General features: G+C 42.2%; 1 protein-coding gene across 1 annotated transcript in view; it reads left to right on the top strand.

Annotated features, from left to right (window-relative positions):
• Positions 1-361: 361 nt before the first annotated feature.
• Positions 362-12,852, top strand: part of CLSPN (claspin) — a 31,914-nt gene continuing 19,423 nt past the window's right edge. Inside the window, exons 1-7 of the mRNA XM_074976378.1 lie at positions 362-373; positions 7,201-7,336; positions 9,462-9,925; positions 10,345-10,509; positions 10,889-10,978; positions 11,229-11,301; positions 11,858-11,966. Of these exons, the coding sequence (XP_074832479.1) occupies positions 362-373; positions 7,201-7,336; positions 9,462-9,925; positions 10,345-10,509; positions 10,889-10,978; positions 11,229-11,301; positions 11,858-11,966 (1,049 nt within the window). The remainder of the gene's footprint in view (positions 374-7,200; positions 7,337-9,461; positions 9,926-10,344; positions 10,510-10,888; positions 10,979-11,228; positions 11,302-11,857; positions 11,967-12,852) is intronic.

Here is a 12,852-nt window from a genome sequence, read left to right on the forward strand (position 1 = left end):
GCCAGATGGGCCCCTCTATCTCCTCGGAGCAGACGAGGCGATGGGCGGAGGGTAGGAAATTGACAGCAGCGTAGCGCCAATGGAATGCTTCTGAATGACACATAAGGCTGAAAGCGATGGGCGATTGGGCTACAGAGCGGTGGGGCGGGCAAAGCTAGGCAGTCATCGAATGGGACGCCGAGTAGGCTGGAGGGGGAGGAGAAGAGCGAGCTGTGATTGGTGGAAAGTGGGGGCGGAGCCAGCTGTGGCAGCGCGCGAAGAATCGAAGGGGCCTCAACCTCCGGCTGGCTGATGAGAGTCGGGGACTCCTGAGAGGCAGCCGGTGCTAAGGGTGTTGCTCGCCACCGGACAGCAGGAGGCAATGGCGGCTGAGGTAAGCCCTTCCGGTCTGCCCCGTCTCCGGGAGGGGGTGCCGGGGAGCAGTGATCCCCGCCATTGCCTCCCTCCCGGGTGTCACAGCTAGCGGGAACTACAACTCCCAGCACGCACTGCAGCATCAAGGGCTACGGCAGTTCCCAGCATGCCCCGCGCTCATAGGACTATGCTTCCCAGTGTGCACCGCGGCGCACTTAGCTCAGCGGCTATGGGGCTTGGCTGGCTCAGGGATGCAGAGCCATTCCAGACAACTTGGGGGATGGGTCTTGTGTCTTCCTCCTTTCAGTGTACTTGCAAGGCTGCTTGTTTGCAAAACCAGACTTAATAAACTTAAGTGTCGCAGAAAAGTTACTGATGTTCGCAGTTTGCCATGTAGTTATCAAATCAGTCGAACTATAAATATTGTCCAACATACGCTGCAGCACGCAGAGCAGTATCAGTAAACTGTATCACACTTCAGTAAGTCCCGACTTTAGTAGTGTTTTTTATGTTACCTGTTGTAAAACTTAGGCAAATATTTTAGATAAGTTGAAGGACCCCCTGGAAGTGGGTATGCATATCCCTGGTTGAGAACCGGCTTGGCTCGTTCTTGGCATGGGGGCAATAAATCTAGGATACCTCTCCTGACTAGGAATGCCATAAACATGTTCTCGCGGCCCATGCTGGGCGTCTGAGCTCCTCTTAGTGAGATGGGAAGGCAAGTGACAGCCATTGAAATTCCAATGGCTTTGGTCTAACTGCTGTTTCAACCATTGCTGTGGGGCAGGACAATTGCATGCCTGGGTTTTGTCAGTGTGAGAGAAGTGACCACAGAACAGAAGATGCCCACAGAATACAAATGAAGACCCCAAACATGGACACCTGGGAGAAGAGACAGAAACTGGGGGCAGTATGGGATAAAGTAGAGATAAGACAGAATTGGGGTGTGGGTGAAATCAAATCAGTAGCTTAGTTGTCTGTATACTAATGTGAACAGTATGAGGAATAAGCAGAAAGAACTCAGAATGCTAGTAAATAAACAATTTTAAAATAGTTGGCATCACAGAGACTTGGTGGGATGATACAGGAGCAGAATGTTGATATGGTATAGGTGTTCAGGAACTATAGGCAGGGAAAAAGGGAGGAAGTTTTGCTTAAATATTAAAATGTGTACTTAGACTGAGGTTGAGAAGGAAATAGGACACACACTAGTTGAGAGTCTCTGGGGAAATGATAAAAAGAGGTAAAATAACAAGGGTGATGTCATATGGGTCTACTACAGACCCCCTAATCAAGAAGAGGTGAATAAAGCATTTTAAACCCACTAATAAAATCCCTGATTGGATAGGTCATAGAGGTCGTTGGCTCCTCTCCCACTTCTTCCTGTCAAGGGTCTTTTTTTCTCATCAATGGTAATGCACATTAAGAACTCTTATATTTGTACTCAATATTATCCCTCCATCATCATCTTGGTCAGATGCCAAAAGGATGTCCTAAGAGATGTTTAGTTGAGCTGTCTTCTGTCATCTTAACTATGTGCCCTACTGTTGATGTTGTTGAGATTTCACTACATTTCTCCATAACGCAGGATAATAATTAATGACCTGTCAGGCTGCCACCTTCTTGGAATGATTTTAATTGCTCACACAACTTGGGATGACTTTATTTTATGTCACATTGTATAAAGTTAGAAGTGTTAATATGTCAAATGAAAGTTGCAAGTTTCTCATGGTTTTTAGTGTTATGCTGTCTCAAGCAATGGTGACAAGAACAACCACACTGGGTCAAACCAAAGGTCCATTTAGTTCACTATCTGGTCTTCCGATAGTGGCCAATGCCAGGTGCACTAGAGGGAATGAACAGAGGGGGTAATCATCAAGTAGTCCATCCCCTGTTGCCCATTCCCAGCTTCTGGCAAACAGAGGATAGGGACACTGTCCATGTCCACCCTGTCTAATAGCGATTGATGGACCTACCCCCTTCCATAAACTCATGTAGTTCTTTTCTGAACCCTTTTATAGACTTGACCATCACTACATCCTTTAGCAAGGAGTTCCACAGCTTGATTACGCACTGTGTGATGAAATGCTTCCTTTCTTTTAAACCTGCAGCTTACTGATTTCACTTGCTGACCCTTAGTTCCTGAGTTATGGAAAAGAGTAATAGTTCCTTATGTACTTTCTCCACAGAAGTCATGATTTTATAAATCTCTGTTTAATGCCCCCCTTAAATGTCTCTTTTTTTTTCCATACTGAAAAATCTGTTTTATTAATATCTCATATGGCTGCTGTTCCATATCCCTAACTTTTTTGTTGCTCCTTTCTGTACCTTTTCTATTTCTAATATGTCTTTGAGATTGGATGACCACATCTGCACACAGTGTTCGCGATCCAGGCATGCAATGGGTTTATACAGAGGCTATATCATATTTTCTGTCTTTTTATTTATCCCTTTCTTAATAATTCCCAACATTCTGTTCCCTACTTTGGCTGCTGCTGCACATTGAGTGGATGTTTTTCAAGAAAATTTACTGAGTGTTGCTTGAGTCCTTAACTCAATTTTTTTGTTTTTATCCATTTAAATCATTGCTCTGGGGTGTACCACAAGATATGAGGGATGCTAACATCATTACTGTCTACAAGAACAAGGGTGACAAAAGCGATTGTAACAACTATCGTGGTATCTCCCTTCTCAGTACCGTGGTGAAGCTATTTGCACGTGTTGTTCTGAAGAGGCTCAGTGTTCTTGCGGAGAGAGTCTACCCTGCGTCTCAGTGTGGGTTCAGAGCTGAACGGTCCACCATAGACATGGTTTTCTCTGTTAGGCAACTACAAGAAAAGTGCAGGGAGCAGAACAAACCTCTGCATATTGCCTTCATCGACCTGACCAAGGCATTTGACCTTGTCAACAGAAAAGGTCTGTTTGCGATTCTGGCTAAGATTGGCTGTCCCCCAACTCTGCTCAACATTATTAGGGCCTTCCATGAAGGCATAAAGGGGACCGTCGTATATGATGGATCCACATCCAAACCCTTTGAGATTCTCAGCGGAGTGAAGGAGGGGTGTGTGCTGGCTCCAACACTGTTTGGCATCTTCTTTGCAGTTTTGCTCAAATATGCCTTCGGAATTGCTACAGAGGGCATCTCTCTCCACACGAGAACGGACGGCAAACTCTTCAAACTGTCGAGGCTTAGAGTGAAGACCAGGGTGCTTACGAAGAGTCTAAGGGAGTTCCTTTTTGCTGACGATGCGACTGTTGCTGCTCACACTCAGCAGGAACTGCAGTCACTCATAACTCGCTTTGCGGATGCATGTATGGAATTTGGCCTCACAATCAGCTTAAACAGCAACGAAGGGTCCTGTGGCACCTTATAGACTAACAGAAAAGTTTAGAGCATGAGCTTTCGTGAGTTAACTCACTTCTTCAGGTGCTGGTCCTGGAAATCTGCAAGGCCAGGTATAAATAGGCCAGAGCAAGGCTGGGGATAACGAGGTTAGCTCAGTCAGGAAGGCTGAGTTGTATTGTCATCAGTAGATCTGGAGGTGTGAACTCCAAGAGAGGGGAAGCTGCTTTTGTATTTAGCCAGCCATTCACAGTCTTTGTTTAATCCTGAGCTGAGGGTATTGAATTTGCAGATACCCTCAGCTCAGGATTAAACAAAGACTATGAATGGCTGGCTAAATACAAAAGCAGCTTCCCCTCTCTTGGAGTTCACACCTCCAGATCTACTGATGACAATACAACTCAGCCTTCCTGACTGAGCTAACCTCGTTATCCCCAGCCTTGCTCTGGCCTATTTATACCTGGCCTTGCAGATTTCCAGGACCAGCACCTGAAGAAGTGAGTTAACTCACGAAAGCTCATGCTCTAAACTTTTCTGTTAGTCTATAAAGTGCCACAGGACTCTTCGTTGCTGCTACAGATCCAGACTAACACGGCTACCCCTCTGATACTAATCAGCTTAAAGAAGACCCAGGTGATGGGCCAAAACGTGGGTAATGAGCCATCTATCAACATGCTAGACTACGAGCTGGAAGTTGTTCGTGAGTTCTTGTACCTATGCTCGACGATCTCGGACAACTTGTCACTTGATAGCGAGATCAACAAGCGCATTGGAAAAGCCGCCACAACGTTCTCCAGGCTGACGAAGAGAGTATGGGCTAACAATAAGCTCACTGTACACACCAAGATGCAGGTCTACAGAGCCTGTGTTTTGAGCACATTGCTGCATGTCAGTGAAACATCAACTTTGCGCTCAAAACAAGAGCAGCGGCTCAACACATTCCAAATGCGCTGCCTTAGGTGCATACTCGGTATCTCATGGCAGGACAAGGTCCCCAATAGTGCAGTGCCTGAGAGGACAGGCACCACCTCCATGTTCACCCTTCTTAAAAAGAGGCGTATGCGCTGGCTGGGCCATGTCTCATGCGTGACGGATGGCCGAATACCGAAAGACCTCCTCTTCGGCAAACTGGTGTCTGGAAAGAGGCCGAAAGGGCGACCTAAATTGCACTAGAAGGACACATGCAAGCGTGACCTCAGCGCTCTCTCTAACAGTGTGAACACCTGGCATTCGCTCGCCTCAGACAGGCATGCCTGGAAACAGAGAGTGAAGAAAGCTCTTGTTATGTATGAAACTACCTTGGTGAAGGAAGTGGAAGACAGGAGAGCCCTCAGGAGGATACGCGCCCGTGATACCAGAGCGACATCTGCCTACTGCTGCTCACAGTGTGGAAAGGACTGCCACTCCCGCATTGGATTGCACAGCCACAGAAGACGCTGCTTGAATCAGCCCAACTGGGGCGCAAACCCATGATCCCTCGGGATCAAAGGATGCCTACTCCTACTAAATCATTGCTCTGGGGTGGGGTTGGGTTGGGGATGGGGGTTCAGTATGCAGGCTGCCCTGAGGGGAGAGGACTAGTCCAGCCCTCTCTCACCACACCAGCTTGTTGCCCTGTGAGGTGTGCCTCCCCATGGCTGCTATAGCTCCAGCAGGCACAACTGGGGGGGACAGGTGCATGTTCCCAGTCTGGGGCAGGTCCAGGATCATCTGTCCCCTACACTACCCAGCTACGTGCAGTCAGACAGGCTCTCTCAAATATATGGTAGATTATTATATGGAGATACACATCTCATAGAACTGAAAGGGACTTTGGGAGGTCATTGAGTCCAGTCCCCTGTCCTCTTGGGAGGACCAAGCACCATCCCTGACAGCTGTCCCTTTCTGCACCCCTGTTGCCTCAATGGGATTATAACTGTCCAGTCTCCATCTGTGCCCCCTTGCTGCCCCTCTGTGGTCATTATCAAGCATTTCCATTCCAGGCACATCCCATTTTCCTGGCACAAGCAGAGTCTTACCCAAATATATAATTGGGATTATGGCTTTCAGCCTGCATTACTTTGTAGTTACCAGTATGAAATTTCATCTGCCACTTTGTCGCTCAGTAGTCCAGATTTATGAGACTTTTTTTGTACCTCTTCACAGTCTGCTTGGGAATTAACTATGGCCATGTCTACACTTGCCCCCAACTTTGAAGGGGGCATGGCAATCAGGGCCATGGAAGATTGCTAATGAAGTGCTGCAGTGAATACGCAGTACTTCACTAGGCTAATTTCCCCCATGGCAATTTCAAAGCTTCAGACTTTGAAGTGCTGGCATGTGTGTAGCCGTGGGCACCTCGAATTTTGAGGCGTAAAGGGAGTTCGAAGTAGTGCAGGCACTTCAAAGTGCCCATAGCTACACGCATGCCAGCACTTCCAAGTTTGAATCTTCGAAATTGCCATGGGGGAAGATTAGCATAATGAAGTGCTGCGTATTCACCACAGCACTTCACTAGTAATCTCCCGTGGCCCTGATTACCATGCCCCCTTCAAAGTTGGGGCAAGTGTCAGTGCAGCCTATCGTGAGCAGTTTTGTGTCATCTGCAAATTGACACCTCACTGTTTACCCCTTTTTCCATATCATTTATGAATATGTTGAATAGGATTGGTCCCAGTACGGACCCCTGGGGGACACCACTATTTACCTCTCATCATTTTGAAAACTGGCAGTTTATTCCTATCTTTTAGCCAGTTATCTGTCCATGAGAGGATCTTCTCTCTTATTCCATGACAGCTTATTTTGCGTAAGAGCTTTTGGTGACAGATGGTATCAAAGGGTTTTTTAAAATCTAAATTTGTTATATCCACTGGATTGCCTTTACCCACATGCTTGTTGAAATCCTCAAAGAATTCTCGTAGGTTGGGGAAGCATTATTTCCCTATACAAAAAACATGTTGACTTCCCCAGCAAATTATGTTGCTCTGCATGCCTGACACTTTTATTCTTTACTATAGATTCAACAACTTTGCCCAGTACTGAAGTCTGATTTTCCAGCCTGTAACTGGTGGGATCACCTCTGGAACCCCTTTTTAAAACTTGATGTCCCATTAGCTATCCTTCCAGTTGTTTGATACAGATGCTGATTTAAATGATAAGTTTCAAACAGCAGTTAGTATTCACTTTCTCATTTGAGTTCTTTCAGAACTCTTGAGTGAATGCAATCTGATCCTGTCACTTGTTACTGTTTATCCATCTGTTGTAAAACCTCTCCTGGGTGTGTAGGTGCAATGTTTGATTTTGCTTTGGTACTTGTGTGTTCATCAGTTAATTAACTTTATACAATAATAACATGATTATGCTGTATGCACCTTTTTCAGTTGAATGAACTGAATTCCTAAGGGGTAGTAATAACATTTTGTGTATTATCCAGTTTGTTGCACCAGGATGAAATTGAGTTCCATAAGTCATCTCTGTTAAACAGTTTATATCGTATTAAGGTTAACTTTATTCTTGGCTTCTAGCTTAATTCAGAAGTAGAAGATTTGAAATCTGACTTGCAGAAAACCTTTGACAATGATTCTGACAGTGGACGGGGCAGCTGTGAAACAGGCTCTCCAAGTCAATCCAACAAAGGAACTGCATCTCTTGGAGACCTAGGTCTGTAATGCTGTCAGGTTTTAATTTGGGGTTTTAGTTTTAAAAATTGGGCATTGTGTTTTTCATTTATTGGTGGTTTCTTTGCAGAAGTCTGAGGGAATGTGGTCTTTGACTATCTGCCTTTCAGAAGAGATGATTTGGTTTGCTAACCCTTGATTATTTTTCTATACTAACTTATTTTTCCTTTAGGTATACAACTTTAATTCTGAGACTTTTTTTTTTTTTACATTAAAAAGCAAAATCAACTTCAGAGCAGTCACTAGCCATACATAGTCACAAGTGCTATTTTTAAATATTATATAAGCAAATATCCCATAAGTCATTTGCAGTCTGACATCACTTAGTTCATTAATATACCAGTCCAAAACAGCATACAAATTTTAAGTATGCTGTGGAGTAGGAAAACAATGCAAATACTATATTTATAATCCAAATACATAAGCATTTAAATATGTGTCTCACCTGAATTCAAATTGCCCTTTTGGTTGCTCAGGATAAGGGTGGGGATATGAAGATGGTAGGACAATATTTGAGAAGAAGAGGGGAAGTGCGGCGTGGGATACTGAATATCTTAATTGCTTATTTCTTTCTTATTTTTATATCTTGTATAGCCCAGCAAAACCAATTCAATAGCATTAACTCTAATGGCCTTGTGTGTGATGTTTCTTCTACATTTAAGCTTTTCAAAGTTTGTTTTGGGCCATGGAGGAGGACAGTGTAGAACTGATGCCAGGAAGAGGAGCATTTGTCTGTAGAAGTTCTATTTGAAAACTATTGAATTTGCTGATGTAGCAAGAAGAGTATGTAGAGCTCAGTGGAGAAGTGAAACAGTGCTTTTTATAAGGGAAGCTTTCACTTTAAGATAACACTGTCACAGTGACCATTCCCTATTAAAATTGAAGCTCAGTGGTGTTTCCTGGGTGTGATGTGGTTGGATGGGTAAATGGCCAGATAAAATAAGAATCTGAAAGTACCCTTTGTTACATGTCTACTAGCTGAGTCAGTTCTTTCCTTATACCAAACATTTAACTTAAGTATTTCAGTAAGTATTATACACTTACTAGTTTTTCAGTCTGAACTCAATAGTGGTCTTCAGGCTTTCTTCCAGATTTAAAAAAAAATCTAAATTAACATTACAGTTTTTTATAAGTGTTATTTAACTGAAGTTAAAGTGTGGCTAAGGCTTCTGCTAAACAACATTGCATTGTTCTCTTGGTACTGTTCTGAAACATGGAACATCAGAACTCCAAACTTAAAATATAGGAAACCAGGAAATGTTCCGTTAAGGTCCCCGCCCCCCATATCCTTGAAAAGATTAATGTTACCAGAGAAAATAAATTTACAAAACCAGTTAAAGCAGGAATACATATGAAAATATATTTATTTTACAGCAGAAAAGGACATGTGCACAGTGACCTGAATGGGACTGTCATTTGAACAAAATTATGTACCTGTTTTAAATATTTGCAGGACTGGGGCCATCATGTGTCTATCATAATTCAAGTAGTATATTACTATTTGCTTTGATAAATAAGTACACTTTAGTCTGAAGGAAAAATACTAAAAACTAAAGTAGTTTTGGGATGGTTCTACGTTTCTTTAAAGGTGGATAACAACATGCTATTGGGGAAAGAATGGGTGACAGAACAGGCTGAACTGCTCTAAGACTAGTACCCTTGAAACCTGACCAGTGCCGAACCAGAGAATTTGCATACCCACAGTAGGTCCATATTATCTAGCAGCATTACTAATGTTTCCCCTGCTTACTGGGCTCTGAGCAGACATTTTAGGGTAAATTAGAACTAAATAAGAGCAGAGAACCCTGACAGCCAGAACTAGTGGCTGGAAACAAACTTCATGGGAAACCTGGTCTCCCCCAACGATAAGTGAACATCTGACTAACTAAAATCGGGCCACACCAGAGAGTACTGGACTAGAGAGGTTCAACCTGTATAGATTAAATTTGGTTTGCTATACTGCACTGAACTCCTTTGGCATTCCTGAAACTTCAGGAGGTAACATATGTCACAGAGAAATATGTCTGGCCTGGTGCATGAACTAATTTATCAATTAACATTTTTTAAAAAATGGTGTGTCTTTAAAGAGTTTAATATGTTCCCACTAGACTCAGATGAGGAGATCTTTGCAAGTAAAAAATCAAAAAGCAAGAAGGTGCTTCAGGACAGTGAGAGTGAAGGGGAAAGCATTTTCCCTGAGAGAACCAATATTGTGGATGGAGATGTGGAATGTGGGAAGGAAAATGAAAACTTTTTTGCCCAGAAGAACAAAATATCTCATCGGATTGGTCAAGCTCTGCGGGACAGTGATGAGAGTGACACAGGTGACCCATTGCATCCTGAAAACCTTGAAACTGACAAGAAGTCAGAATGGACTGAGGATGAGTTGGGCCCACAAGTGAGGAAAACTGTGGATAAGTCTGTGAAATCTCGGAAAAAATACAAAAACCACAAGCATAATTTTGAGAAAGAAACAGACAAAGTGATGGGGAAGTCAAGACGGAAGACAGAAAAAGAGAGAAAAATGGAGGCTATTAGACAGATGAAGAAGGAAAAGAAACACAAACATGAGGTATAAGAGTTTTCTTGCAAACATTTCTGATATTTTCAGTTGCTAAAAGTACAGGCATTTAATGGTGGTCTGCAGCTTCCAACATAATCTGGGGTGTCCACACCACACCACGAGTGCTCAAGTTCTAGATGTTTTTTCTCTGAACTTTGGTGGGTTTTACGTAACTGTGTACTCTTGTATGCTGATTGCAACAGTTGAGAATCTTCCTCCATAAATTAGAAAATCTAATTTTGAAACTCTTTAAAGTCAACATGACTAGCCTATGGAACATGAAAGATTTTGTTTGGAGGGATGATGTAATGATGATGAGATTAAAAAAATGCAAATGGCCCTGAAATCATGAAGATATCTTTGAAACATTTTGAAATCAAGTTGCAAATTAACATACTTCTTTGTACTTTAATTCTTATACTGACCAGGAGGATAGAGGTGAAGGATACCATTTTAATGATAGTGGGTGTCTTCTTGCTGACAAAGAACTCTTTGAGAATGATTTAGAGGAGGAAAATGAACCCCTTCTTGAAGATGAAGAGTCATTAGAATCAATAAGAGCTGCTGTGAAAGACAAAATGAAAAAACATAAGGTAACCTATTATAACTCTAAACTACTCTTTGTACAAGGTATTGTACTTAGGCATGTAACACAAGTTTTTGGTGACAAAGGTATGTGAAAATGTTGCTTCCTTGAGGTATAGGTGTATTAGTGCCTCTTCCCAGGAGAATTGGAATAGAAAATTCCAAAAAATAATATTGTAACAGCAGCAGGAGAGGCTCTTGAAGCTGAAGTAAAACAAGACGGTAGTTGTCACTGGTTTATAAAAATGTTTACCGATCCTATTTCAGGACTGATGGCACAGAAAATAATTGTATACAGTTATCTTGTGGCAGGCTTCTTTGCCCTTGAAAAACAGTTCTCCTTTGTTTTGAAGTGTAATATTTTGCACTTGTTTTTATCAATGATAGAATAAAGATCCGTTTGCTGAGATTGAAGACAACAAATGTGTATTTGATGATGAGAATGAGGAACCTACTTTAAAAGGATCCAAAAGAAAGGTGGAATATTTCATTATGCATATCTGTTCTTTAACTCTCAGCAGTTCACTATGTTTGAAAGGTTTTCTGTATTGCTTCTCATCAAAGTATCTAATTCTTGTCTGTGGTACTTGGTTTTTTAAACTCTGCTACAACTGTTAGTATTTTCTTCTGTTTTTCTGCTGTTTGAAAGATTAAAACTTAAGTAATAAAGTTGTACTCCAGCATTTCAGTCCTATGACTTCAAGGGTTCTTTTTTTCCTGTTGTAAGGAGCGGAAAGCAGCAAGATTAAATAAAGAAGCTATTAAACAACTGCATAGTGAGACCCAGCGACTTGTTAGAGGTAAAACCTAAACTTTTAAGTGTAAGGACTATGTTTGAGCAATTAAGTTATCTTTTGTGGAGCGGCAGAAACTTCTGAGAGAGGCCAGGTTTTGCTGTTGCTTAACAGTCACTACTCCTGTTCTAAAGTGGAGAAGCTGTACAGCAGTTTTTGTGAAAATCTTGATCAGAGATGGTCTCTCTCTGTATAAGCAAAATTCTTGTCTGGAGCTTTTAGCTTGCATTTGTGCAGCTTTGGGAAATCATCTGGAGTCTTTTAAAAATTATAGCTGGACGGCACGTGCCTTGGTGTATCTCTGGCACATTGTTGCAACAGATTTTAGAACGGATCCTATTATTCTGTTCTTGATAGCACAATCTGCTTTTTTTAGTCCCTTTTCACAGCAGTAGACTGGTGGTTGGGAAGAAATTTTTCAGACAAAAACCTTTATTCAGGGTTAAGATATGCTATTTTCCTCTGTTCTGATATTTTAGCTGGGAAATTCTTGTCCCAAAAGTTGGATTTTTAAAAAAACTGTTTAGATGTACAACTTTAATTTTATTTTCCCTTTTGGTAGAATCATCTCTGTCTCTCCCTTATCATATGCCTGAGACTAAGTCTGTCCATGAGTTCTTCAAGCGAAGGCCACGACCAGTATTGCAAGGAAATGCTATGGCTTTGCTAAAGTAAGGAAGAAGCCTGTCTCACATTCTTTCTTTCCCAAATCAGGGCTCTCCATCTTCCTGAAGCAGATGTGGTCAATGTTGCAGTTTTATGATATTCAGCTTCCCTTCCTATTTGCAGCCACATAGGCCTCCCACCTTTCCTTTGTAATCCCATGTTACTTCTATGGCAACTACAGTGATTTGCTTCTGTTGGAAAGTAATACTAGAAAAGAATTTGTTGTTTTTAACTGTTTTTAATGCAGTTTAATAGCTGGAAACAACACATATCACCATGTGACTAGCCAACTCTCCACAGACGAGCAGCAATGGTGTTGTTGGTCATCAGTGGGTCATAGTCTGAGAAACATTGTTCTAAATGGCAAACTAATATGTGGCTGTGTCTAGACTGGAGCGATTTGTCGACAGAAATTTTGGTTGGAAGATATTTTATGACAAAACTTCTGTTAGCAGATCGCATCCAGACTGCCAAAGTGGATTGAAAGAGCAATCTGCTCTATCGACAGAGAGCAGCTGGACTGCCCAGCTGCACTATCAGCAAAGTGCAGGCATTATTCCTCATGGCAAGCAGGGTACAGCTGTCGACAAGAGTGCTCCTTTCTGTCGACCTTGCTGCCAACAAAACGCCCTTGGGAATCTGGATGGTCCACAAGTTTCGTTGACAAAACAGCTCTTTTGTTGACAAAACCTTCTATTCGAGATATAGCCTGTGATATCAGGACACATCTTATTCCTTGCGTAGGTTTATTTACCAGCTAGTCTCTAACAGAAGAGAAATGAAAGTACTCAATTATATTGCACGTGCTTTATAAAAGTAAAATTTGAAAGGAACAAGCTTGTCTATATCCTTGTGACAGTGCCCCATTCTCCCCTTCAAATTCAAATTACT

Source organism: Carettochelys insculpta, chromosome 24, assembly GCF_033958435.1.
Source record: "Carettochelys insculpta isolate YL-2023 chromosome 24, ASM3395843v1, whole genome shotgun sequence".
Lineage (NCBI taxonomy): Eukaryota > Metazoa > Chordata > Testudines > Carettochelyidae > Carettochelys > Carettochelys insculpta.